A 26,010-nucleotide genomic window follows, 5' to 3' on the forward strand; every position below is an offset into this window, starting at 1 on the left:
CCATGCTCCACAACAAGAGAAGTCACTGCAATGAGAAGCCTGCGCACCGCGACGAAGAGTAGCCCCTGCTCACCGCAACTAGAGAAGCCTGCATGCAGCAACGAAGACCCAGCGGAGCCAAAAATAAATAAATAAAATAAATAAATTTAAATAGATAAATAAAAATTAAAAAGACATTGGTGACTTACAAAAGAAAAGCATCTCTTAAAAGAAAAAAAAGGAACACAGCCTGAAGAAACTTTCTTGGGTAACAGTGAAAGTGTTCTATTTCTCAGTTTGGATGGTGGTTACGTGGGTATATACAAATGTCAAAATTCATTGAAATGAGCACTTAATACCTGTGTATTCTATTGTGTGTTAATTATGATGCAATAAAAATTAATACAGAGAAATGCTGCTTAGTCGTAAAAAGTGCTGTCATGAACTTTCCTATACTTGGTTTTTAGAACACATATGGATGCACATCTGTTGAGTATATAGGTAGGAGTAGAATTGCTGGGTCATAGAATATGTATGAATCATGGCTCTGCAATTTAATAGCTGGATGACATTGGGCAAGTGCCCAGAACCTCTAGAGAACACCAGTTTCCTTATCTGTTACCAAGGAGCTAATCTCACCTTGATGGGTTCGAACCATGAAAACTGTTTTTGTCAATTAGCAAAAAGACATAATGCTGAGAAACCTCATTTTCTAAAAGCACTGCTTTTTCAGAAAATTTGCTATTTGAAATATCAGTAAGAACGGAATATTCCACTCTCGCCTGGAGGATCTGAGTTACTTTGACACGGAGAAGCAGCCTCAATTTCCAACCCAGGTGCAGAGCTTCAGATAAGGGGTTTCCAGATACAGCATTCCACATTTATCTTCACGCTGTAGTTTCCAAGGAAACAGGATTCTGAGTCTTCTTGTTAGCTCAGGCCTGACGATAATCCCTTTACACATAGCCTGGTGTGCTTTGAGGCTATCAAAAACACTGCTTCTTTTAAATTTTACCTACACTCCATCTTTACAAATCCTGGAATAATTCTATCTCTCCTGTGCTTGGTGAGATACCTCATGATTCCTCTGGTGTGTAGTCCCCCTTGCAGCAGTAAGTTAATAAACCTAACTTTGTCAGACCATATAAAGCCACTTTATCAGATGGGCTTTATCTTGGGTATTACCAATAACTTTGTAAAATGTGTTCACATTACCTGGATGGGCATTTAAGAAATGATAGTTATTTTTTATTTTTCGTGTATAAATTCAATATATGTTCATTTGACATCTAATATTTGCAAGGCACAAATGTATTGCTATGAGAGATAGCACAAGATAGCCATGGCACAGATGGAAAACCACTTTTTATTTTAGCTGGAGAAAGAAACCAACAATAACAACCACCACTATGTTTTCAATCTTAGGAGAAAAATACCTTTACTGAACTTCACTTTAAATAGAATCAGATGTAAATGGAAACATTCTCAAGACTATTTTTTAGGTAAAAAAGTACAATGTACACGATTTACTATAAGATAGGACATAAAACTATGGATTCTAAGACATCGTATGGTTTTAATAACCAGAATGAGAGGACCCAAATGTCGTCTGTCCTTTTCTAAAGAGAAAAAATTGCTCTTATAAATGCTCCAACGAAAAATAGAGACAGCATTGCTTACAAAATCTCTAAGGCTGAATGCAGGCTCATTCACCCATTTAGGGTCCCTCCTACACAGGCAAGCAGCTTCCTCTCTTGATCATTCCCCAGAGATTGCAAAGCAGACTGGGGTGAAGTGGGGTGGAGAACACAGGAAACAAACACTGCCAGTTCCCCCTCACTTCTCTCTATCTTGATCTCCTCCCAAAGCAAAATCCTACTCTTGTCTTTCCATCTAACATACACTCACAAAATGCAGTCTTCTATGGGAACATTGAGGTCATACACTCCAAATTACTTAAGAGAATGATTTAAAAAATCTGAGAGTCTAGTTCTCCAAGAAATCCTGGTTTGGGATATAGATGAAGAAGCTATTGGGGAGGGATTTAGATGGAGAATGAATTTGGTAATATGAGAATGCGTTTTAGGGACATAGCAAGATGACAATACAATTAGCTTAGTGTTTGGGTTTTGCAGTCAAATCTCAGAAAAACAAATTAACCTCTATGGTCTTAACTTTCTCAACTGTAAAAGGGAAAATAATAACGCTTGCTCTGTCGAGTTACTTTACTTCAACATTTAAAAAAATCGATTGTCCGTTATCTAGTCTGAAGGTAAAAATATAGTTAGAACATCGTCCCTTGCTGTGAAAGAGCTTATGAACAACTGAATTGCAGTGAGGGGATCACAAATAATACGTGCTCAAGGAATCTTATTATTACCATTTTATTGTTTAGACTAGAAGAGGGGTGGAGGGAGAAATGAAAGTGATTTGTAAACCATAAAAATGCTCCACAAATCCTAACAAAGCCCTGGAGGATGGAAGCAGAGTGAGGAATTTCAGGAGTTTGGTTACGGATTTGGGTTTCAAGGCTGTCGAATTCTCCATATTTGGGCCTGAATGCTCAGAATAGAACAGAATAGGATGTTAGGGCTGAGATCATCTGGTACAATTTTATGCTAATCGAAAAATTCTTGCCTTCTGTCACCGTGCCCTGGCGATAAACAACACCGCCACCTCAGATTCTCCAATCCGAGCTCCAGTGGTATGATGTCATCGCCCCGCCCCGCATCCCCAAGCTCCAGGGCGTCACGTCTCTAAGCTACCGTGCCTACACCAGTTCCAGAGGCGCCTGCGCAATGTGGGGGAGCCAGGGCGGACGTGTGCGCGCTGCGAGGGGGCGGGGCTAGCGCTCACGCAGCTTTATCCCCTTCCCCGCCCTTTCTCTTCCCGGTTTCCCTGTCAGCCTGCTGGTCGGGTCTGGCGGCTGCTTCCGGTAGGAGCGCGGTGCAGGGCGAGTCGGTCTCGGCTCCTCGTCATGTCCTACGGTCCCTTAGATATGTACCGGAACCCGGGGGCCTCGGGGCCCCCGCTCCGGGACTTCAACAGCATCATCCAGACGTGCAGCGGCAACATCCAGCGGATCAGCCAAGCCAGTGAGCCGGGGTACCGGGCTGGGGGGCGGGGGCCGTCCCGGGGACAGGCCCGGGTGAGGCTGCCGGGACGCGGAGCCCGACTAGGGCTACGGCCAGGGCCACACCTGAGGCCGTCTTGGGTGCTCTACTCGGATACGGCGGGCTGCTATCCCCGAGTCTGCCAGGCCCAGGCACCCCGAGGGTCCGGAGCCCCAGCTGCAGCTCGAGTTTCTTCTCAGGAGTTCTGCTCTTACTGTGTTGGGGCCAAGACAGCAGTCCTGACAGCCGCAGGGTGGGAGGGTGTGTGTGTGTCCCCTCCAGAGCAGTGAATGAGTCGATTGGCTCCAGTGGTCAGCCTAGTTTTTCCTGTCATCTGCCTCCCTCCACCCACCTCTCTTTCCTCTTTGGCCAGCTTGGATCGGGAGTTGTTTACTGGTTTAGACTTTACATTCTGCTGAGCTTCTGGCTTCTTGGAAGTCAGAATCTTTCAATTAAGGGAAGTGGAGAGTGCATGTGTTTTGGTGACTTTAATACAGTTCTTCCTGTAAGGAATTTGGAAATCAGATACAATGACTTGTATTCGAGGGGTGAGACGACTTCTACTTTAATAAAGAGAATTCACCCAAAACATTTCAGTTTACATTCTTTTGTCTTTTGTAGCAAAAGATTTGCATGTGTTTTTGGATTTCAAGCCAATGAGGCTTTTGTTTTCCTTCCCCACCTAGTTACTCTTTTGAACAAGCATGATACACAGAGAAGCTCAGGGACATGGCCACAATCACATAGCAAGTAAGACATGGTAGAGGTGGTGGTGGATTTCAGAATGTCATTGCTTGTCTTAAAACTCCCTCCCCACCATTAGGATCTGAATGATACTATAGTTGAATGAGTCAAATACACGTTATTTCTTGATTATGCCTGAAAATTAGCTCAGAGCCTTATAAACAGGAGGTCAGAAGCAGCAACTACTTGGAAAGAATGGTATCATGATCCTTGTTGTTTATTATTGTGTTTTTGTGAGCTTGGCTGTACCCTGTTAATAGGTAGAACTAGTTGGTCCTGAATTACAATTATGTTCTATATTTTAATGAACAATCTATCACTTAGCTTTTAAATTTAAATATATAATGAGAGAGGGAAGTTTCTGATGGAAAGCGTTTGAATCTGGGCAGTTGGGAAGTGGAAAGAAGAATATGTGGTCTGTTAAATCCAGAAATTTGAAACAAAAATTAATGTGACCACTGGCTAGAAAGTATAGTACTTTGTGTTCCAATTTCCTTTTGTGAGGGAGCTGTAATACAGGTTAGATCAGAATATTCTGGTTCAATACTGAAAGTTTCTTATTGAGGCCAAATGTAATTTTAATGTCTATTTGTGAAATTTTCATTCTGGATGTATTTGAGTATGAGGCATGTAGTATGTATAGGAACTGACATGGATTCCTTCAACAGGGAGCCTGTGGCATACGTAATGACTGAAAGGGATCGCTACTATAGAAGAGATATAATAAAATTATAGATATTCAGGAGAGAAAGACACCTTTTTCACTTGGAAGAGGCGCGGGGGGGCATTATTGGCATTTGAGCTAGGTCTGGAAAGATGGTGGAAAGTATTTGAACTTTCGAGAGTAAAGAAGGGAAGAGCGTTCCAGGAGGGAGTAAAATGAACAAGGCATGGTAGTGGGAAAGCATGTGGTGTGTGTAGAAAAGTAGAGTGATTTAATTTGGCTAGACTGGTGGAGTCCAGAAAGTAGTGGAAAGTAGGATTGGAAAGGTAAGTTGGGGCCCAAACATGAAGTGCTTTAAGTGGTACACTAAGGGGGTTTGGATTTAATTCTTTAGAAATGTGTAAATTGAGTTGGAAGGGAGAGAGACTGGAATCAGAGACACCTGTTAGGATCTGAAAATGAAAAGAAGGAAAGGATAGGAGAGGTGTCTGGTGATAGAATTGATAAGGTTTAGCTGTTGTTGATTAGGCATCAGGCTCAAGGGATAGTTGGATTCATTCCATTAATAACATTAATAGCTAACATTTGAGTACATACTGTATGCCAGGCAATATAAGTGCTTTACATGCATTATCTTAATTTTGTAATAACCCTGTGAAGTAAGTACCAATATTATTTCTTTTTATGGGTTAGGAAACAGGCTGAGAAAGGTTAAATAATTACCCAGCTAACAAATGGCAATACCTAAATTTGAAACCAGATCTGTCTCTTATGACCAGCATTCAGCCTTTTTATAATTTTTAATTAATATTACAGTTTTATAGCAGTGAACACTTCAAGTTACAAGTGACTTTTCTTTTTCTTTCTTTTTTTTTTACTCTTCATAGGAAGCTATGGGGAATACCTGAGGCTGTGGAACTTTCTCTTCTTGTGGTGTGTTTGCCTCTCCTGCTAGATTGTTAGTTCCTTTGAAGAAATGGGACATGACTTATTCATCTTTATATTTCTAATACTTATCTCAGACCCAAGTATATGTTAGATTCATTCATTCACTGTTCAACAAATATTCTATGAGCACCTGCTATGCACTGGGGATGGAGTGATGAGCAAGACAGACAAAACCCTGCCCTGATAGTGTGTGTGTATGTGTGTGTGTTTGTGTATGTGTACCTATACACACGTATGCATACATGCACATGTATAAACAATATTGAGAAATAGTAAGTGCTATGAAGAAAAAAATAAGGGCACAGAGAGTGAGGAGAGCAAGAGGGTGGGTGTGCTATTTTATGTTTTTACATCATTTGGTCAAGGAAGGCCTCTCTGAGGGGGTGATGTTGGAGTAGACACCTGAATGAAGTGAGGGAGAGAACCTCGTGAGTAACTGGGGGAAGGCATCCTAGGCAGAGGGAATAGCAGGAGCAAAGACCTCAGTGCTTTCAAGAATAGCAAGGAGACTAGTGTGGCTGGACTGCAGTTAGAGAAGGGGAGCATGGTAGGAAAAGAGGCCAGGGAGGAAGCCAGGGATCATATCATTTAGGGTCTTGATGCTTAGTAAATTGTATTTAGTAGATTTGAATGAATGAGGTTTCTCTACCATCTTGGAACTCTTCCTGACTCACTTACCTTGTGCTGTGTGGTTCCTACCACATCTTATGACCCTAGTCAGTGTGAGTTGGAATTCTCCCCTTGGGATTGTTTAGTGAGGCACTGGGAATTTGAAATTGGTAGGGTGACATTGCTTCTACCTACTTATCAGGCTGGTGCCTATCCCCCAGACGTGGCCAGCATACCTAAGTATACAGTCTGAATGTGACCTCCCAGACATATGCCCACATCCATATAGTCCTGCAAGGACCTGTATCTATTGAAAATTTGAGAGAATAGCTATTCTTTTTTCTCAACTGTGGGTTTTTTCACATATGTGGGTTTGGAATTGCTGAGCATATCAGCCAGAAATACAGCAGGCCACTGTGTGGGTTGTTATAGGTACAGCTAAGGTTGACTGCCTGGTACAAGGGGTTGTTATCAGTGTGTGTGGGCTATAGAAGAAAACTGCTTGACTCTGCCTATTGTGAAACGAAGGGTCTGGGCAAGTATTGCTGAGGCAGATATAAGGAAATAACCTTAACAGGCGCCAAGTTATCTCTGAAGAGATTAAAGAACATCATTTCTGTTCTTTAACGTTGCTAATTAAAAAAATAATAATAAATTTATTTATTTATTTATTTATTTTTGGCTGTGTTGGGTCTTTGTTGCTGCACGCGGGCTTTCTCTAGTTGCGGCAAGCGGGGGCTACTCTTCATTGCTGTGTGCGGGCTTCTTATTGTGGTGGCTTCTCTTGTTGCGGAGCACAGGCTCTAGGCGCGCAGGCTTCAGTAGTTGTGGCACGCGGGCTCAGTAGTTGTGGCTCACGGGCTCTAGAGTGCAGGCTTAGTAGTTGTGGCGCATGGGCTTAGTTGCTCTGCAGCATGCGGGATCTTCCTGGACCAAGGCTTGAACCCATGTTCCCAGCATTGGCAGGTGGATTCTTAACCACTGCACCACCAGGGAAGCCTAGCGTTGCTAATTTATTGATATGATTCTGTTTACTAAAAAAATTAAAAGCAGTTGAACTTTTAAAACTGATTATTGTGTGCAATCCTCTGGGTGGTTCTTTCAAAGTTATTTTCATATTGGCCCCTTGCTCTTTATTTCATTGTCCTCCTCATAAGTCTTCATGATCTCAGCCTCTGTAGTCCAGCAGCACAGTCTCAGTGTCTCTGTTCCCATTCTAGTTCATCTGATAAGGCTATCAGCAGTATGTCTAAAGTCCTGTTTTCATTATACCACTCACCTCCTCAAGAGCCTGTGGCAGCTCTCTGTTGTCTGCTGTGTCAGATCTTAACCTTCCACCTTGCTTTCACTGTCTCTGTCATCTTAACCCAAATTAGCCATATTTTCTACTTCTCTTTGTTACAGGCAGGCTGTTTTTCTTAACATCCCTAAACACAGGGTTTTGCTGCAAGTTTTTGCCCTTTCTGTTCCTCCTTTCTTTAATCTTTCCCTATCTCACTAGCTACCTAAATTATAAAAATCCTTTGAGTTGTGCTTAAATCCTGCCCCTTGTAACTAAGCCTTCCTTTGCTTTTGAAAGAGTGAAGTCAGGAAGAGCCTGGGCCTTAGGCTCAGCAGATCTGTGACTGAGTCCTTGCTCCTCTGTGTTGTACTGTTCACCTTGGGCAGGCTAGTTCCCCTTTCTGTCTGTTACCCCATATGTAAAATGAATGGTGTTGTTAAAGTGGGATGTTTGAAAGTGCCTAGTCTAGTGCCCGGTACATAGTAGACATTCAGTAAATGGTGATATCATTGGTTGAGCCCCCTGCCCCACTATAGTTTAGTAGTTAAGTGAGCAGGCTCAGGAGTCAGACTGCCTGGGTTTGAGTCCTAGATCTGCTTCTTACTACCTATGTAAACATATTGCTCTACCTCTCTATTTCACAGTTTCCTCATCTATAAGATGGAGTTAATGATAGACTCTACTTCACAGGATTGTGAGAATTAAGTGAGGTAATTTATATAAAGTGCTTAAAGCAGTGCCTGCAACAGTGTTTAAGAAATGTTAGCTATCATTTTTTTTTCCTTTGAATTTGCAAGCTTAGCACTTACTTTATTCTGTAGTCTTTAATTCATGCTTTTTGACCTTGTTATTCCAACTGAGAGATTACCATTAGTTTTGTTATGGGGATGGCGATCACGCATTGTACAGCTGTCTTTAGCTTCAGTGCCTGGCACAGCAGTGGATATGTAGTTAGCATTGGATATGTACTTAATTGATTTTATCATTGCTAAGTACATTTTTCTTGGTCTCGAGTTTGATAATAATAGCTATCCTTAATTGAGTTCTTTTAAGTGCCAGATACTGTTCTAAATTTAGCTTCATTATTATCTTAGATCATCCTCACAACAACCATATGAAGGTTCTCTTGTTTTTCCCATTTTTTAGGTGAGGAAACTGAGGCACAGAGGAATAGAAACTTTTGCTAGGAAGTGGTGGAACCAGGAATAACACACAGCAGTCTTAACTGAGAGTCTGTGCTCTTAACGAGTTCGTGTCCTGTCGTAGGTATGGTAAATAGAAGATTATACCTGTGATGTTTAGTATTCATGTTCAGTTTAGTTTAGAGCTTTACTATTGTAGTATAGCGGCTACTTTTTAAAAAAATTTTTTTTATTTTTTAGCTGCATTGGGTCTTCATTGCTGTGTGCAAGCTTTCCCTAGTTGCGGTGAGCAGGGGCTACTCTTTGTTGCGGTGCGCGGGCTTCTCGTTGCGGTGGCTTCTGTTGTTGCGGAGCACGGGCTGTAGGCACGTGGGCTTCAGTAGTTGTGGCACACGAGCTCAGTAGTTGTGGCTCACGGGCTCTAGAGCGCAGGCTCAGTAGTTGTGGTGCACGGGCTTAGTTGCTCTGCGGCATGTGGGATCTTCCTGGACCAGGGCTCGAACCCGTGTCCCCTGTTTTGGCAGGCGGATTCTTTTTTGTTGTTGTTGTTGCTAGAAATCTCTCCTGTCTTAGGAAGTTGACAGAGAGATACTTTTTTTTTTCTTGAATTTTATTTTATTTATTTATTTATACAGCAGGTTCTTATTAGTCATCCATTTTATACATATTAGTGTATATATGTCAATCCCAATCTCCCAATTCATCACACCACCACCCCGTGGCAGGCAGATTCTTAACCCCTGCGCCACCAGTGAAGTCCTATAGTGGCTACTTTTAAAAAGTCAGGTCATTTTCATTGTAGCTTTTCAAAAGCACTGCAAACCTAATTTTCAAAGACACTGAGATGACCTCGTTGTAATAATGACCACATAGGCTATCATTTTCTCATTTAATGTAAATAATGCTCTTTCTTTGAATTTATATTTGCTTGTTTAGTATACTGAATTAGAGCATTTGAGTCTCTCAGATGAAGAAATTTTTACCTGTATGTTAGTTGCTTTTGATATGACTATACATTGATTTGGATTAAGGTTTGGAGATTCACATTCTGCCTAAAGTGATATCAGCTAAAAGCACATGAAGAGTGTTCAGTTTAGAGTAGTTCCTAGTGTGGATGTTAGCTGTAATGTGCAATAAATTGATTTGCTTCGTAGTGTTTTAAAAATTTTAGCCAGGACATGCTTTTAAAAGTGAGAGGTCAGTGATAGGATAGATTGAGGCCTAGTTTTAAAAATAACAAAATTGCTTACACAGAACTGAGCCCTAGTCATCTGGTTTCCAGGATTATGTAGCATTTCATAGAGGATAGATACCCAATTATTTTCATCTAAAATATTGTGACAAATCAATCTAAAGTAAAACTTTTATTGACTAGAATGCTTAGCAAAGGAGTTTTCTCATTAACCAAGCTGACCAGAAAACCCTTTTAGATGTAGCCCATTTTGATAAAAATTGTTCCAAGAAGTATCACTGTACTTTTTGACATTTTAAGTACATTCAAGTGAAAATAAGCATGTATGTAAACATTTACACTATTCTATTTCTTTTTGTGCTTTAGGTTTAAGGGATACAGTTCTTAGTTGTAAAACAGATGGGTCATTAAGTCACTATTTTCAAATAAACCCCTGATGTTGGTGGTTATGGAGGGCGGTATACAAAAAAATTATACTTCCAGTAAATGTAGACACCACTGTCTTTATCATTTGAGTTTTTGATACCCGAGTCTTGCTGAAAACTTTTAGGAAAATATCAATATGCAGGAATTTAGATAGAATTGATGGAGGCTTGGATTCATTCTGGTGCTTAACTAGTAAGTGACCCTATAAAGTCCTCCTCCACCCCACCCCCCATCCCAATTCAGGTAATCTCAGCAAACAAAAGAAGTCAGAAAAGTCTAGATAAATAAAAGTTCTCTGCTGAGAATATACAAAGAACAGCTGATTTTCAATTGATTTTTTCCCCCCATAGTCTGTAAAGTCCCCTTTGCTCTCTAGGGCATTTAATATGGTTTGATAGACGATTAACAACTTGAAACTTTGACATACCTCTAGAGTTTCTAAGGAGAATGCTCTATATAAAGACAGTCAGTAAGATGAAATGTTTCCTTGAACTGCCGTACCAGTAACATTTCCCTCTATATGTCACCCTGTAACCAACTATTTTCTGGAGGGGTATGTATGTGTGTGTGGTTATGCAAATACAAAAATGAGTAGAATGTGGTCAGTGCCATCAGAGGCATATCGTCAGTCCAGTCCCATTTGTACACAGGCAGAGTCTCTCTAAGCCAAACTCTGGCTTAAAAACACTGCTTGGTTACACAGCCTCATTCTGGGACTAGGGTTTCTTCATTATTGCTGAATTTTAGCATTGAGCAGTGGTGGGAGTACTTAGAGATCATTTAGTCCTTACATAGTTGTAATAATTTAATGAATAGAAAGCCCCACACAAATAGTAAGTACTGTGACAAATAGTAAGTACTCAATATATGTTAGTTAAACCTGAATATCATATACAATTGGTGAAAGAGACCCAGCAACATGAAATGACTTGTTTGGTGCCATACATCTAGTTAGTGGTCGAATCTGGCTTAGAGTATAGGTCTCATTATTCCTAGCTCATGTTTATTCATATCTTCTGCCTTGAAGGTGGCATGACATAAAACAGAGGCTAACTCAATTAATCAGCAATTACTTATTACCCGCTGGGTGCTGGCACTCTGCTGAACTCTGGTGAGTACACAGGAACCTTCCCAAAGGTCGGGGGGAGTCGGGGAAGGGAGCAGGTTAGAGCAAGGGCATCAGCCTATCTGGAGCAGAGAGCTATTAAGTTAGGAAGCTATCAGATAAGCAGGGTGGGGCGAAGTGGAACACTGGGAAACGGAGGCCTGCCCTAAGTCACTACGTTCTGTGTATTTCCTTTAAGCGTCAACCTTTTGAGAGAACCTAGTGTGGCATAAAAAATACAGTTATTGGAATTAGCCCTCCTGGGTTTGACTTCTGGTTTTTATGACACTCTGCTCAAAACCGTCAGTGGCCTCACATTTCTTTAAAATTCGAAGTCCTTGCTCTAGTTTACAAGGCCCTATGTAATCTGGCTCCCCTCTCTCTCTTACCTCTCCTTTGCTCCCTCTAGGCCTCCTGTGCCTCCATCACGACAAGTGCTCTTGCCTTGTGGATTTTGTGCTTAATGCTCTCTGCTAGAGAGCTCCCCCAGTAATTTCGCATGGCTTGACCTTTCACTTCCTTTAGGTCTCTGCTCTGTGTCACCTTATCAGAGAAGCCTTCTCTGACTGCCCTGTGTAAACTAGTACCCTCTCCCTACCAGCCTTTACCTGAATTTATTTTTCTTTATAGCACTTATCACCACCTGATATATGCTTATTATCTCCTTTCCTTAAAATGTAAGCTTCTTGAGAGCAATATCTTCTAGAGCATATAACAGTGTAGAGTAGGTATTCTAAATGAATGAATGAATGAGTTTTTTAACACTCAGTGTGAGCCTCAGTGTGCCCATCTGTAATAATGCTTATTTAATAAGATAATACTTATCAAGTGTGAAGGAAAAACACTTCTGTGTTTCCTCCACTGTCAATACTTCTGACACCAGATGTGTGGATTTACCACACACCAAGCAATTATCAGATTCTCTGGACTTCAATTGGGTGTCCTCCAATTTAACTCAATTCTGACACTACCTGGAGTTAGCATCAGATTCCACAAATTAAGGGCTTAGTCCCACAAGACTCCCCCCACCCCACCCCCTTCAGATGCCAATCGTAAGTCCAAGTTCTTATCTGTGCTTCTGACCAGTGAGCCATATTGGAGGTTCCCATGAGCCCCTCCTCAGGTTCAGCTAGTTTGCTAGCCCAGCTCACATAACTCAGGAAAACATTTACTTACTAGATTACTGGTTTATTATAAAAGGATATAATTCAGGAGCAGCCAGATAGAAGAGATGCCTAGGGCAAGGTATGTAGGAAGAGCTCAGAACTTGCATGCTCTCTCTCAGCGCTGATACCCTCCCCACATCTCCATGTGTTCACCAGTCCGGAAGCTCATCAAATCTACTTCAAGAATTTATAGAGTTTAATCTGCGCTTCCTCACCCCCACCCCCCCACTGCCCTTCCAGAGGTTGGTGGGTGGGACTGAAAGTTCCAACCTGATAATCACTTGGTCTTTCTGGTGACTAACCCCACCCAACCTAAGCCTATCAGGAGCCCTACCCTATGTCACTTCAATAGGTAAACTCGGTATGTTCCAAAGGAACCCTTTATGAATAACGAAAGACACTACTATCACTCCGGAAATTCCAAGGGTTTTAGGAGCTTTATGCCAAGAACTGGGGACAAAGACCAAATATATTTTTTATTATACCACATCAAGTATGTAGCCCAGTGTCTGGCACATGGTGAATGCTCAGTAAATGCTAACGTCTGTCCTCTTTCTTAAATTATTTGTTCGGCCACCCAGTAGATAGCTTTGATTCTGATTCCCATTTGACTTAGGTAAGAAGGACATTATACATCTTAGTGATGAAAAATGATTATTTATATCTTACATAGTGTTTTTTTTTAGCAGAATGCAGTATTTTATAGTGCTTACATTTTCCAATGGAACCAATAAGCTAAAAACCCTCATTTAATAGAATAGATATATTTTAGGAAAGTTTGTCAAAAGGCAACTTTTTAATCAAGTGAATTCTATATTTCTGTTGTAAAAGTGGAGTTATAGTTTTACTTAAAAAATGGTCTCAAAATAAGATAAAATCATAATTTAAAGTGTTACAAACCAATATATTCTTGACTTTGCAAAATTTTGCTTTGTTACACCCATGATGACACAGGGATTTGGGCTAGGGAGTGTTGACCTAAAACAAAGAGACTGCCAGATATTTCTCCAGCAAAGAGGGGTTTATTCACGATCAGCAGAGAGTTGCAGTTTGGGGTCTGCAATCATGGCTAGCCAAGTGGAAGTCCCCTCCTGGCAAGGGAAGGGGAAAAGGAAGTTGGGAGGGGTATAGCAAACAAAGAGTCCATGGCTTTTCATTGGCTGAGAGGAGTCTTCTTCATAGCAGTTGGGCTTGGCTGTTGTGGCAGGGTGTGCGAGCTCCCCCTTCTGGTCTCCCAACTCTGTTTAACTGAGGTTTCTGTTTATTAATTTTTTACAGGAGAAATAACTCGTACATGCTGCTAAGGACTAGGTTGTTCAGTTTCTACTTAGGAGAAGAGTCACCCAGCAACCACCTAGAAGATTTTGCTTAATTATTGTTTCTTAACAGACTTAGAGGCTATTAACACATCTGTGTTTTTGTAAGGTAATTGGTACTTAATAAACTTCAGCTTGCCTTTTTACTACCCTTGGTGACCGAATTAGGGCCAAGGTTATGACTCTGACCCCCAAATTTTGTTATTTAAGAAGCATCCTATCATAAGGAACAATTAATTTTAATTTTTATTTATTAATTTTTTAAAAAGTATTTATTTATGTATTCATTTAGGTTGCACTGGGTCTTAGTTGCAGCAGGTGGGCTCCTTAGTTGCAGCTCACGGGCTCCTTAGTTGTGGCACGTGGGCTCCTTAGTTCTGGCGTGCGAACTCTTAGTTGCGGCATGCATGTGGGATCTAGTTCCCTGACCAGGGATCGAACCTGGGCCCCCTGCATTGGGAGCACGGAGCCTTAACCACTGTGCCACCAGGGAAGTCCCAGGAACAATTAATTTTTAAAATTTAAAATTCTAAAAAGTGCAATTTCATTTTCACTGGACATTGAAGCCTTGTTTATATATTGTTCCTATGAGATATGTACAAATGATACAGTATGCATTGGTTTCCTCCTCTTCTTCCACTAAGCCAGTCATTTAGCAGTCTGGTGTTTCACAGGTGAAACTTGGGCATTAATCCTGAGAGGGTAGGAAAGGCCCTCACAAAGGACAGTGTCTTTTGGCTAGAGGAGCCATATATTACCTATTGTGTTATAGTATCTCTTGAAGTTCTAGTGAAACTTGAAGATAATTAATTGTGTTTCCCCTGGGCAAAAAGTATTCTATTATTGTGTTTCGTATTCCAACTACTTGCAATAGAAGACAGGGAATGCTCTTAAAATGCAAGCGTGCAAACAAACAAAAAAGTCGTACAATAAAATTCCAAGCTCTGCAAATGAATGAATGAGAGAAGGAAGGAATCTCCATCGTCCTCCCTGCCAACCAGAAAAAGAAAATAGAAAGCAGGACATGGGAAATCAGGGGCTCTGTTCCTGTTGCAGAAGTCAGTGAGGGACAAGGGTGTTCAGATTCCCAGGCAGGCTGGTGTTTCTCCTTATTGAGAGATAATCCATTCCTCTGCTTTCCTAGTCCAGGGTTAGGGGCTTAAACATCTAGGATTCAAACATGACCATTCCAAATCTTAGCACAATATCTAGGTAGAGTAATCTGAACAAAACGATACACTGGTTCTCTACAGACAGCATAGTTAAACATAGGCATTGCAGTCTGATGTACCTGGGATTGATTTTTTTGCCCTGCTACTTTTTGTGTGCCCTTATATAAGATATTTAACTTCTTTAAATATATTTCCTCATCTGCACAGTGAAGATACATCTACTTCAGACTGTTGCTATGAAAATTAATAAGATTATGTATACAAAGCTCCTAATATAGTAATTGGCACATAGAGGTGCTCAATTAGTGGTAACTTATTAATAATAAGTGTACATTGTCTTTCCAAAAATGTTTGCCGTATAAAATATTGTGTATTAGTGAATTTAAATTTTTATTGTTGTGAATTGATATTTGGTATCAAGGCCATTCCAAAAGCGATGAACATTTTAACCAGTGCCATGGGAAATCTGGCAAAATGTGGGAGTTCTCTGGGAGTGACGAACAAAACCACCACCCTCTACTTAGTGGCACAGTTACTCTAGAGGAGAAAGGCGGACCTTATAAGTAGGTTTAGATGGGAATATATATGCCAAGGTCTTGATCATAGCATGCTTTCTATTAGTTGTATGTACTTATTCAGGATGTGGAGAGAGACCAGTGATCTGAGAATTAGGATGCTCGTGATGAATGTATTTTTCTTTTTTAAAAAAATTTATTTATTTTATTTATTTATTTTTGGCTGTGTTGGGTCTTCATTGCTGAGTGGGGGCTACTCTTCGTTGTGGTACATGGGCTTCTCATTGCGGTGGCTTCTCTGTTGCGGAGCACGGGCTCTAGACGCGTGGGCTTCAGTAGTTGTGGCACACAGGCTTCAGTAGTTGTGGCTCGCGGGCTCTAGAGCGCAGGCTCAGTAGTTGTGGTGCACGGGCTTAGTTGCTCCGCGGCATGTGGGATCTTCCCGGACCAGGGCTCGAACCTGTGTCCACTGCATTGGCAGGCGGGTTCTTAACCACTGCGCCACCAGGGAAGCCCTGTATTTTTCTTCTCAATAAATCTTTTTTTCTTCTTTCCCCAGCTGCTCAGATAAAGAATTTGATGAGCCAACTAGGAACTAAGCAAGATTCAAGCAAGCTACAGGAAAATCTGTGAGTAGCTTCCTAACAAGGTTGGGATTTGTGAGGGCCTTTTGGGGATACACTTAATACCCTTGCTGCCTGGCAGCTGAGGTTTCAGGCCTGTGAAATCAGAATGAGAGGCAGTGGGATATGAGGTCATAGCTGGATCTAGAAGGGGAGCAACAAAATATGTTAATGGGTTGTGATCTCCGTTGCCTCACAGAGTCCTTGAACGCTGCATCTTTCCTCCCTTGGGCAGTTTAGCAGAACAATTTAGGGAAGCAGAGAGGGAATCCCTACCACTCTTAAACTACATTCTGCCTAAATGAGCTTCCTTGTTGGCAGAGGCCTCCTGATGATCTATAGCGCTCGGGTAATCTGGTTAGATTTCCAATTGTCTATCATATTAGAAAAATGTATTCAGAATGACCCGAGGAGAGTCTGAGGGAGAGAATAGTGGAATAGATTCTTTTTATTATGTCCTTCTTGACTCCATCTCTGCTTTTAGAAGTTCTAGTTTTCATCTTTAACACACACTGAACAATATTCTTTGTTTGCTGTCCTAGACATTGTGAAATGAGAGGATGACTTACTACTTTGAGCTTTTTCCAGGGAGATGTGAGATAGTTCTGGGAATGTTAGTACTGTCTGCGATGCTCAGGCTTCTGATTGACTTGCCTCTTGGGGTTTTTTTGCTTGTTTGTTTGTTTTGTCTCCCTCTTGGTTTTGACTCCCTTGTTTTATTTATTTATTTATTTGTTTATATTTTTTTATCTTGGAGGCCCCTTTGCAGTGAAAAAAATTTTAGTAATTAATGGTGTGGTTTCCCTGTCCTCCCTTAAACCCTTTGTAGAAATGGCCAGATAGTAGAGGAAACCATGACTAAAGGAGCCTTTTTTATATTTCTACTACCTTTCAATCCCACTTAATATAGCACACATTCTTCCCTCTTTAATTTCCTTCCCCCTCTGCTCGTTACATTTTTTTACACAGTATAGGGCTTCTTTGTTTTGGAGGGAAGAGCCAGAAAGTCAGGCCTAAGGGACAGGTAGGGAGCCAAGGATAAAGCTGAAAAAGCATGAGCTTTAAGCAAGAGCGTGGGAGTAGATCTTTGGAGGTTGTTCCCTAGGGTGGAAGCTGTGCTTCTAATGCACATTTCATCCAACCTCCAGTGCCTGGATTCTGTCACTAGTCAGTGGACTGTGACAGACAGAACCCATGCAGAACTCCTGGGCAAATCAATATGAGAGTTTTGAGAGAGCGTTCAGTGTGTTAAAACTATTAGATTGGGCTTCCCTGGTGGCGCAGTGGTTGAGAGTCTGCCTGCTGATGCAGGGGACATGGGTTCATGCCCCGGTCCGGGACGATCCCACATGCCACGGAGTGGCTGGGCCTGTGAGCCATGGCCACTGAGCCTGCGCTTCCGGAGCCTGTGCTCTGCAGCAGGAGAGGCCGCAGCAGTGAGAGGCCCGCGTACCACAAAAAAAAAAAAACCAAAAAAAAAAAAACCTGTTAGATTGAGGTGTGGGGGCAGTTGCTCTTCTTCTATCAGAACTGCTGAGAATGCTTTTCCTTCCTCCCCAAGGAGCTAAAATACCCAGTCAGCAGGTTTCATTGAGGCAGGTTCTTTCTACTCAGTAATATGAAGACGACTTGAGGTGAGTATGACTGGGTAGTATTTCTGGAACTTTGTTATGAACCTGGGCATCTAGGAACCCATTTCTTCAAGTGCCCTTTCATTCCCTGCGTTGTGAGACACTCTGAGAACGAACTGATACCAACAGCTCTCAAGAAGTGAGAATATCCTAAAACATATCTTTTCTCTCTTAGGCAACAGTTACAACACTCTACAAATCAGCTTGCCAAGGAAACAAATGAATTACTGAAGGAATTAGGGTCCTTGCCCCTTCCTTTATCTACTTCAGAACAGGTTGGTATTTTGTGGGGTTTTGGCTTGTTTTTTAATAAGAAAGGACTTTGCTTTTGTGGAGAGGCAGTGTGTGAAACAAAAATAACTTGGCCTTTGGTTCTAGATAGACCTTCTCTGAACCTCAGTTTCCTTTTTCATAAAATGGATAAGTGTCTGTTGTGACAACAGGAAGAATGTACGCACCAGATCTTGCAAAGTGCCTAGCATTTAGTAGGTACTCAATATGGGTAGCGGCTGCTGTTATTAGTAATAATATATTAGTAAAATGGGTTTAACTGGAGAAGAATGTCCATGTTTGCATCTTGTTGGGGTTTGACCTGCAGCTTTATGCTTTCAGGCTTGATCCTAGTTTTCTTGTATCCTGTATCTATAAATTTCAAGCAGACATCTTTTATATTTTGTAGCCACTTTCATGTCACATCATGAATCATTTATAGGTCTCAGGTTGAGGAAATGCTCAGGGAAATAGATTCCTCTATTCAAGTCATTTCTTCAGTGGCCATTTAAATCCTTTAAAACCACACAATTTTTACTGGAATTCATTGTTCCCTTGATATGCCGTGCCTTTTCTTCAGACGTTCCTGAAGTCAGATGTGCCCCCTCCATTGTGGCTTGACTTTTTAATCTATTATTCATGGTCTGCCTCAGATCCTCTCTCTTCCAGGGCAAAAACCTTCTCCATCTATCTTAGCCTATTATGATTCTATTTTGCTTTTAGTTTCTGTACCATTCATGGGAGCACTTAACTTACATTTCTTTTTATTATTGAATTCTTTAAATGATGGTATCCTATCTCTGATGGCTCTAAAGATGAAGCCTACCACCTCCCTATCCCGGGTTGTCTGCGCATTGTGGCTATTGGAACATAAAACAATTTTAGTGTGTTGTGATCATCATTTATAAAAATGAAACAAAGTAGAAATATCAGAGTGTGTAACCATGTATAAGAGTAATACTGTTAGTGAAACTTTCATACATATTTATATATATGGTGCTAGGTCAAGATGTCACATTCTTATTCTGTGTCTCCATCAAAAAAGTTTGAAAATCTTCATTTTAACCCATTCCTGGCAAGTCGTTTAATGAAGTATATGTTCAGTCTTTGGAGTTTTGGCATCCCCTTGCACAAAAGAAAAGAACCAAAACTAGGTGCTTTTGTCATCCTGCTACAAAGTAGTAATCTTAATGTAATCACCCTTTGACTATCCACATGTGCTGTTTGTTTTGTTACTCATGCTGATATTTCACCTACGACCAGTTCCCCCTTGCCATTCATTATCTCAAATTGTTCCCAAATCACCCCTTTCCTCGTCCCAGCTGTGCACTTAGGGAATACACACTTGCAGATAGTTTTAGCAGTAATAAAAAGGGAGTCTAAGAGTCTGATGTAAACAGGGTATTGAAAGTACTTAAGTGTTAAATAGTAGCCTAAGCAAAATATAAAGTTCAATCTGCTTAAAAATAAATCTAATGTATTCCAAAATCAAATAGAATTTATTTTTGGATTATGCATGCTCTTGTTCCCTTACGTTATCTTGGATCATTAAGAACATGAAATAAATCTACAGACATATTCTCTCTGGTGAAATACAAATCCTTGATTCCCTTCCTCCTGTTGTGCTGAATATTCTTTTCCCTTTCAATTGTTTCTTTATCTGATTAATTTTAGCCCTGTCACCCATCTTTTTGTTACTGGACTATCAAACCATACATCCTACTCTCAGCATTTTTCTCATACTTATGTGCTATCATCAGTAATCTTCTAGTTGCTAAATCCAGTGGCCTTTTTTGAGTTTATTCACTTTTCTTTGTTTCATTTGATCCTCTTGCCCATCCTGTCTTCACTGAAAATTTCTTCTTTCCATGATCTCTGTAGTAAAGCCTACAAAGTAGTTTTCATGTCTCTCAGCTCTGGTGATCCCTTTCTGGCCTATTTTCTCTTACCCCAGGTTGAGTCTCAGCCTCCTTCTCTGACTTTATATCTGCCTAGAAGTGGGTGTGCCCCAAGGCTCTGCCATTGATCCTGTAATTTTATTACTCTATGCTTTCTCCCTCAGGAATCTTTTCTATTGTACTTTTATGAGCTTCCTGTCACCTTTATGAACATGATCCCCAGATCTTTTTCAAGCCCTAGCCCCTAAACCTCTAAGTATTTGGCCCATATTGCCAATTCCTGCTCTGACATCTCCTCTTGAATATGCTGCCTTCATCTAAAATTTAATGTGTTATCTTAAACGGAATTCCTCCTGTTTCATCCAAACCCCTTAACTAAGCTGATTAACAATGCTTATTGTCATAAAAAAGTTTGTGCCTTTTGACCTAATGTTCCCACTCATGCAAATGTGTCTGCGTTCTAAGAAAAAGAAACCAACTATATACTCCGGAGCCAAATTTCCTGGATTTAAATTCTACCCCTGCCATTTACTGTGTAATCATAGGCAAATTGCTCAACCTCTCTGTGCCTCATTTGTCTGATCTGTAAAATAGGTACAATAAGAGTACCTAATTTATAGGTTGATGTATGGATTAAATGAGTTATTATATAAAGTACTTATAACAGTACTGGTACATGATAAGCACTGTATAAATATTAGCTGTTACAATGGGGCTCACTTTAGCTTTATTTATACTGGTTAAAAATGGAACAGTCTAGGGCCTCCCTGGTGGCGCAGTGGTTGAGAGTCCGCCTGCCGATGCAGGGGATGCGGGTTCGTGCCCCGGTCTGGGAGGATCCCATATGCCGCGGAGCGGCTGGGCCCGTGAGCCATGGCTGCTGAGCCTGCGCGTCCGGAGCCTGTGCTCCGCAACGGGAGAGGCCACAACAGTGAGAGGCCCGCATACCACAAAAAAAAAAAAAAAAAAAAAGGAACAGTCTAGAAGGAATGTTTACCTAAAATTTACTAGATCAACTTGATGGAGTATTATATAACAAAGACCATAATTGTGAAGAGTACGGTAACATGGAAAACGTTAATGATATACTTAAAAGATAGTATTTTTGTATAGTGAGATTGGGGAGTGATGGGTTTTTTTCTCCCTATTGTTATAATGTTTATGTAAAAATTAAAATACAAGAAAAGGGATAAAAAGTCCCTTATCAGAATTTGCTTTCAGTATTACCATCACTCTCCCAGGTGTGAAATTTGGCTCATCCCTTGACTTTATACCCCTTTCCCCACAGCCAGTCACATAATATTTCTTAGGTTCATTTCTTTGTGTTCCCATTACTGATACCACGTCTTTCTAACCTTAAATCTAGATTATTGTAGTCATCTTTTTGACTTGTTTCTTTTTCCCATTCCATCACCATCACGGACTAATTTTTCTAAGTTATCATTTTGTACCCATCGTGTTCTCCACACAGAAATCTTCGTTGCTCTATGTTCTGTAGAGGTTGAATCCCAAACTCATTATCTTGGCATTTAAAACCTGCAGTGACCACCCCCTTTCCTGCTTTTCCAATTTTATCTTTTAGCTATGCTCATGAAAAAGCCTTTGGTTCCAGCCAAACTATCTTTTTCTAGACCTTCTGCAAATTTCTGCCACCATGCCTTTGCTCACACTGTTCCCTTGCCTGGATTCGCCTTATTACCCCTTCTCTCTGCTCTTCACGCCTTACTCTTCCTTCAGTGCCCACCTCCTCTGGAGGCCTTTTGATCACTTAGATTCTTACTGATTATACTTGCCTCTGTATAATGTGTACAGTACTCTGTATAGTACTAATTGAATATAGCAGTTATTTGTATTGATTTGTTATTTGTATATCTAAATTCTTTATCTCCAAATAGATGATAAGCTGTCTGAGGTCAGGGGTGACTTTTTACTTCTGTGTTCTCAGCACACAGCCAGTGCTCTCAGTATGTGTTTTTTGAGACGTAGTATCAGTAAGCTTAGTAAAGGTAGCTTGTAACTCTACAAAGTAGTTTTCAGGTTCTCAAAGATTTTGAACCTCACTACAGTGTGAAGGAAAATGATTCCATGGTTTTCAGGTAAGCTGTGAACTCAGTATAGATGAATACAGTTTTAACATTTTAGCAAGAAAACAGTCTCTGTTGGGTATTCTGCTTTTAGATTCTCCTGGGAACGAACATTTTGAATTGTGGTTCCCTCTTAGATTCCCTTACCAGGTAAATGATACCCAATTCCCAGGTTTGTCAGAATGAAAGAAGGAAAACTCTGACTTGGCCTATACTATTAACCAGGGATTTGAGTTAGAAAAGGACAAATTTATTAATTTAAGGAAGAGCCTATTTCATAGTAATTTTCCTAGTTGGAACTCTTTAGGAGGTATAATTTTGCTTTTAATGGGAATTAAAACCAAATGATTCTGGGTTAATGTGAAATTTCAAGTTCTTATCTAATTTCCTTAGCGCCAGCAGAAACTTCAGAAGGAACGTCTCATGAATGACTTCTCTGCAGCCTTAAACAATTTCCAGGCTGTGCAGAGAAGGGTATCTGAAAAGGAAAAGGAGAGTATTGCCAGAGCAAGAGCTGGATCTCGTCTTTCTGTAAGTTTATTTCCAAAAGAAGACCTTTGCAAATTTCAGAATGTTCTTTCCTAAGTTTTAAAAAAATTTTTGACCATTTTCTTTGCTTACTATCCCTCCAAATAATAAACATAGACATTAGCTGCTGTGAAAATGTCAGATTGGTATACCCTTTGTTTAAAAAAAAAGTATACATATGGTCACTTTGTACACTAGACTAGAAAGGAATGTGTCCAAAGATTTACAAAAGTGACAGGTAGAATTGTGTGTAATTTTCTTTTTCCTTTTTTCTTGTCATGTTGATCTTACGTTAAAAACTTAAAAAAAGAAAAAAGAATACATCTGTTTCTTAGAATATCACAGGCTAGGTTATTTGGACTAGCCTTCTCTTTGAAAAGAATTAACAAATACTAGATTTTAACAACGCAACTTCTTAAAAATATTAAGAACCATGAAAATATTAAGGTCAAAGTCTAAGAGAAGGTGTGAACCCATAGACATAAGCAGAGCACTGAAGCTGCTTTTCCACTGAGTATATTCACTGAGGGCCAACCTAGATTCAGTTTCGATGTCCTCATGGCATGAAGGGGGACAAAAGTCAAAGCCAGGAGTCCATGCATGGTGGATAATCTAAAAGAAGGTGCCCCTCAAATTAAACTGGGCCCTAAAAAATGAAAAGTAAGCCCTCCTTTCCCCTAGCAGACTGCAAAAAAGATCGCATTAGCACTGAGGATGGCAGGAGGGAGGGGAAATCCAGACAGTAAGTTATACCACAAAGTAAACTTCAGGCAGATTTACTGCCCAAATTCTACCTGAATGGTCCACAAGCCTAAAGCTTCAAGTAGTCCTGGTCTGGTTGAGTACCTACGTGCCAGACAGAAACAAATACAAATCCGCTCTGTTTAGACACCTTAAAGAATACCCTAAAGAATACCCTCAAATAATTTTTGAAGTGTAGTGAGCAGCCCAGGGTACACAAATAAACAAATAACCCTGGACAAAAACTAGTAGAGGGCTTCCCTGGTGGTGCAGTGGTCGAGAGTCCGCCTGCTGATGCAGGGGACACGGGTTCGTGCCCCGGTCTGGGAAGATTCCACATGCCGCGGAGCGGCTGGGCCTGTGAGCCGTGGCCTCTGGGCCTGCGCGTCCGGAGCCTGTGCTCCGCAACGGGAGAGGCCCGCGTACCGCAAAAAAAAAAAAAAAAAAAAAAAACCTAGTAGAAACAAAAGTGAGGTGAAATAGACCTATAAAGACTTAATATATTAGAATTATAAGATAACTATACTTATTGGGTTTAAAGAAACAGAAGATCTTGAATACATCTGCAGGAAGCAGGAAACTACAAAAAGCTTTGTAAAGAGTCAAAAGACTTTCTAGAATTGAAAAATATAATGTGGAAATTAAAAACTTAACGGGTGTGTGGTTTAACTAGAAAATAGGTTAGAAGATATTATCCAGCATGTAGGACAGAGGGTTAAGAAGTTAAATAGGGAAGAAAGGTTATGAGAAATGGAGACTGAAGTAAAAGGATCTAAAATAGTTTTTTTAAAATAAATAAATAAATTTATTTATTTATTTATATTTGGCTGCGTTGGGTCTTTGTTGCATGCGGGCTTTCTCTAGTTGTGGCGAGTGGGGGCTACTCATTGTGGTGTCCAGGCTTCTCATTGTGGTGGCTTCTCTTGTTGCGGAGCATGGGCTCTAGGCACACAGGCTTCAGTAGTTGTGGCACACGGGCTCAGTAGTTGTGGCTCGCGGGCTCTAGAGCACAGGCTCAGTAGTTGTGGCGCACGGGCTTAGTTGCTCCGCGGCATGTGGGATCTTACTGGACCAGGGCTCGAACCTGTGTCCCCTGCACTGGCAGGCGGATTCTTAACCACTGTGCTACCAGGGAAGTCCCTATAATAGTTTTAATTAGAGTTACAGGATGAGGGTAGAGCAGACATAGATCAGAAGTCATATTTGAAGAGATAGTGGCTGGTAATATTTCAGAACTGATGAAAGTCACTAATCTACAGTTTCAAGAACCCCAAGAAGGATAAATTGAAAAACTCTCATTCTAGGTATATCAAATAGAAACTTCAGAACACCAAAGACAAAGAGAAAATCATAAAAATAGCCAGGGAGGGCTTCCCTGGTGGCGCAGTGGTTCAGAGTCCGACTGCCGATGCAGGGGACACGGGTTCGTGCCCCGGTCCAGGAAGATCCCACATGCCGCGGAGCGGCTGGGCCCGTGAGCCATGGCCGCTGAGCCTGCGCGTCCGGAGCCTGTGCTCCGCAACGGGAGAGGCCACAACAGTGAGAGGCCCGCGTACCACAAAAAAAAAAAAAAAAAAAAAAAAGTAGCCAGGGAAACAATAGAATATCTTCAAAGGTGCAATAGTTAGACTTCTCAACAGCAACAATTGAAGCCAGTAGAGTGTTGTCTTTAATGTTATGAAGGACGATAATTGCCTCCCTAGGATTCTAATCCCAGTGAAGATAGATAACCAGAATGAGGGCTAATTAAAGACGTTTTCAGTCAAAAGAGAGTTTGCTATCAGCACACCTTACTTAAGAACATTCTAAAGAATGAACTTCAGGCAGAAGGAAGGTGATCCCAGATAGTAAGTCTGAAAAGCAGAAAGGAGTAAGAATGAAGAAAGTGGTAAATATGTGAAAAGACAAATCACAAACAGGGAGAAGATACTACTATTTGTACAACTGACAAAAGACTGGTATCGAGAATATATAAAGAATTCTCAGGAATCAATATGAAAAAGACACAACCCAACAGAACAATAGTTTGTTAAACTTTTTGATTTCAGGGCCCCATTATACTCTTAAAAATTATTAAGGACCCCAAAGAGCTTTTGCTTGTATGAAGGATATCTATTGATATATATTGTATTAGAAATTAAAACTGAGAAGTTTATAAAATGTTTATTATTTCATTTACAAATAATAATAAACCCATTACATACTAACATAAAAATATAAATGAGATTTTAATTAATACTACTTTTCCAAAACAATAAAAAAAGTTTTAATGAGAAGAGTGGCATTGTTTTCATTTTTGCAAATCTTTTTAATATCTGGCTTGACAGAAGGAAGCTAGATATTCATACCTGCTTCTGTATTCAGTCTGTTATGATATGTTGTTTTGGTTGAGGTATCTGAAGAAAATCCAGCCTCACAGAGGTAAGTAACTGGAAAAGGAAGGAGTATTTTAATTTTAACCTCTTCAGATCATTGTTGATATTTTTCCTTGATACTACATCAAAACTGGACAAAACTTAGTTGCATTGTGGAATCGACAACCATTGTCAATGACTTGTTCATACTCTGATGCATTAAAATCTTGGTCTGTCTTATGCTTTTATTGGATCTTTTATCCGTGCATGATTTTTATAACATCATGTATTTATCATTTGGAAAATATTGGTTCCGTGACTTATGCAGGTCTTCTAAATGTTGATATATTTCATTTTACAATATCAAAAAATCATGTATTATCTTCAGCTTGACCAGAAAAGTCTTTAAATATTGAGAATCTCTCAAGTTCACAAGCAGTAGATACAAGTTTTCCAGAATTCTTTTTTTTTTTTTCTATTTGAAAGCTAAATTTTTATCACTGGCAAC

General features: G+C 40.4%; 1 protein-coding gene across 2 annotated transcripts in view; it reads left to right on the forward strand.

Moving 5' to 3' along the window:
* The first annotated feature begins 2,849 nt into the window (after positions 1-2,849).
* Positions 2,850-26,010, forward strand: part of STX12 (syntaxin 12) — a 35,467-nt gene continuing 12,306 nt past the window's right edge. Inside the window, exons 1-4 of one of the 2 annotated variants that reach the window (XM_082615849.1) lie at positions 2,850-3,074; positions 15,933-16,002; positions 17,803-17,902; positions 22,273-22,410. In XM_082615849.1, the coding sequence (XP_082471975.1) occupies positions 2,957-3,074; positions 15,933-16,002; positions 17,803-17,902; positions 22,273-22,410 (426 nt within the window). In that variant the 5' untranslated portion in view covers positions 2,850-2,956. The remainder of the gene's footprint in view (positions 3,075-15,932; positions 16,003-17,802; positions 17,903-22,272; positions 22,411-26,010) is intronic. The other variant, XM_082615848.1, reaches the window with a different exon arrangement.

Source organism: Mesoplodon mirus (assembly GCF_964341445.2).
Source record: "Mesoplodon mirus genome assembly, chromosome: 3".
Classification (NCBI taxonomy): domain Eukaryota; kingdom Metazoa; phylum Chordata; class Mammalia; order Artiodactyla; family Ziphiidae; genus Mesoplodon; species Mesoplodon mirus.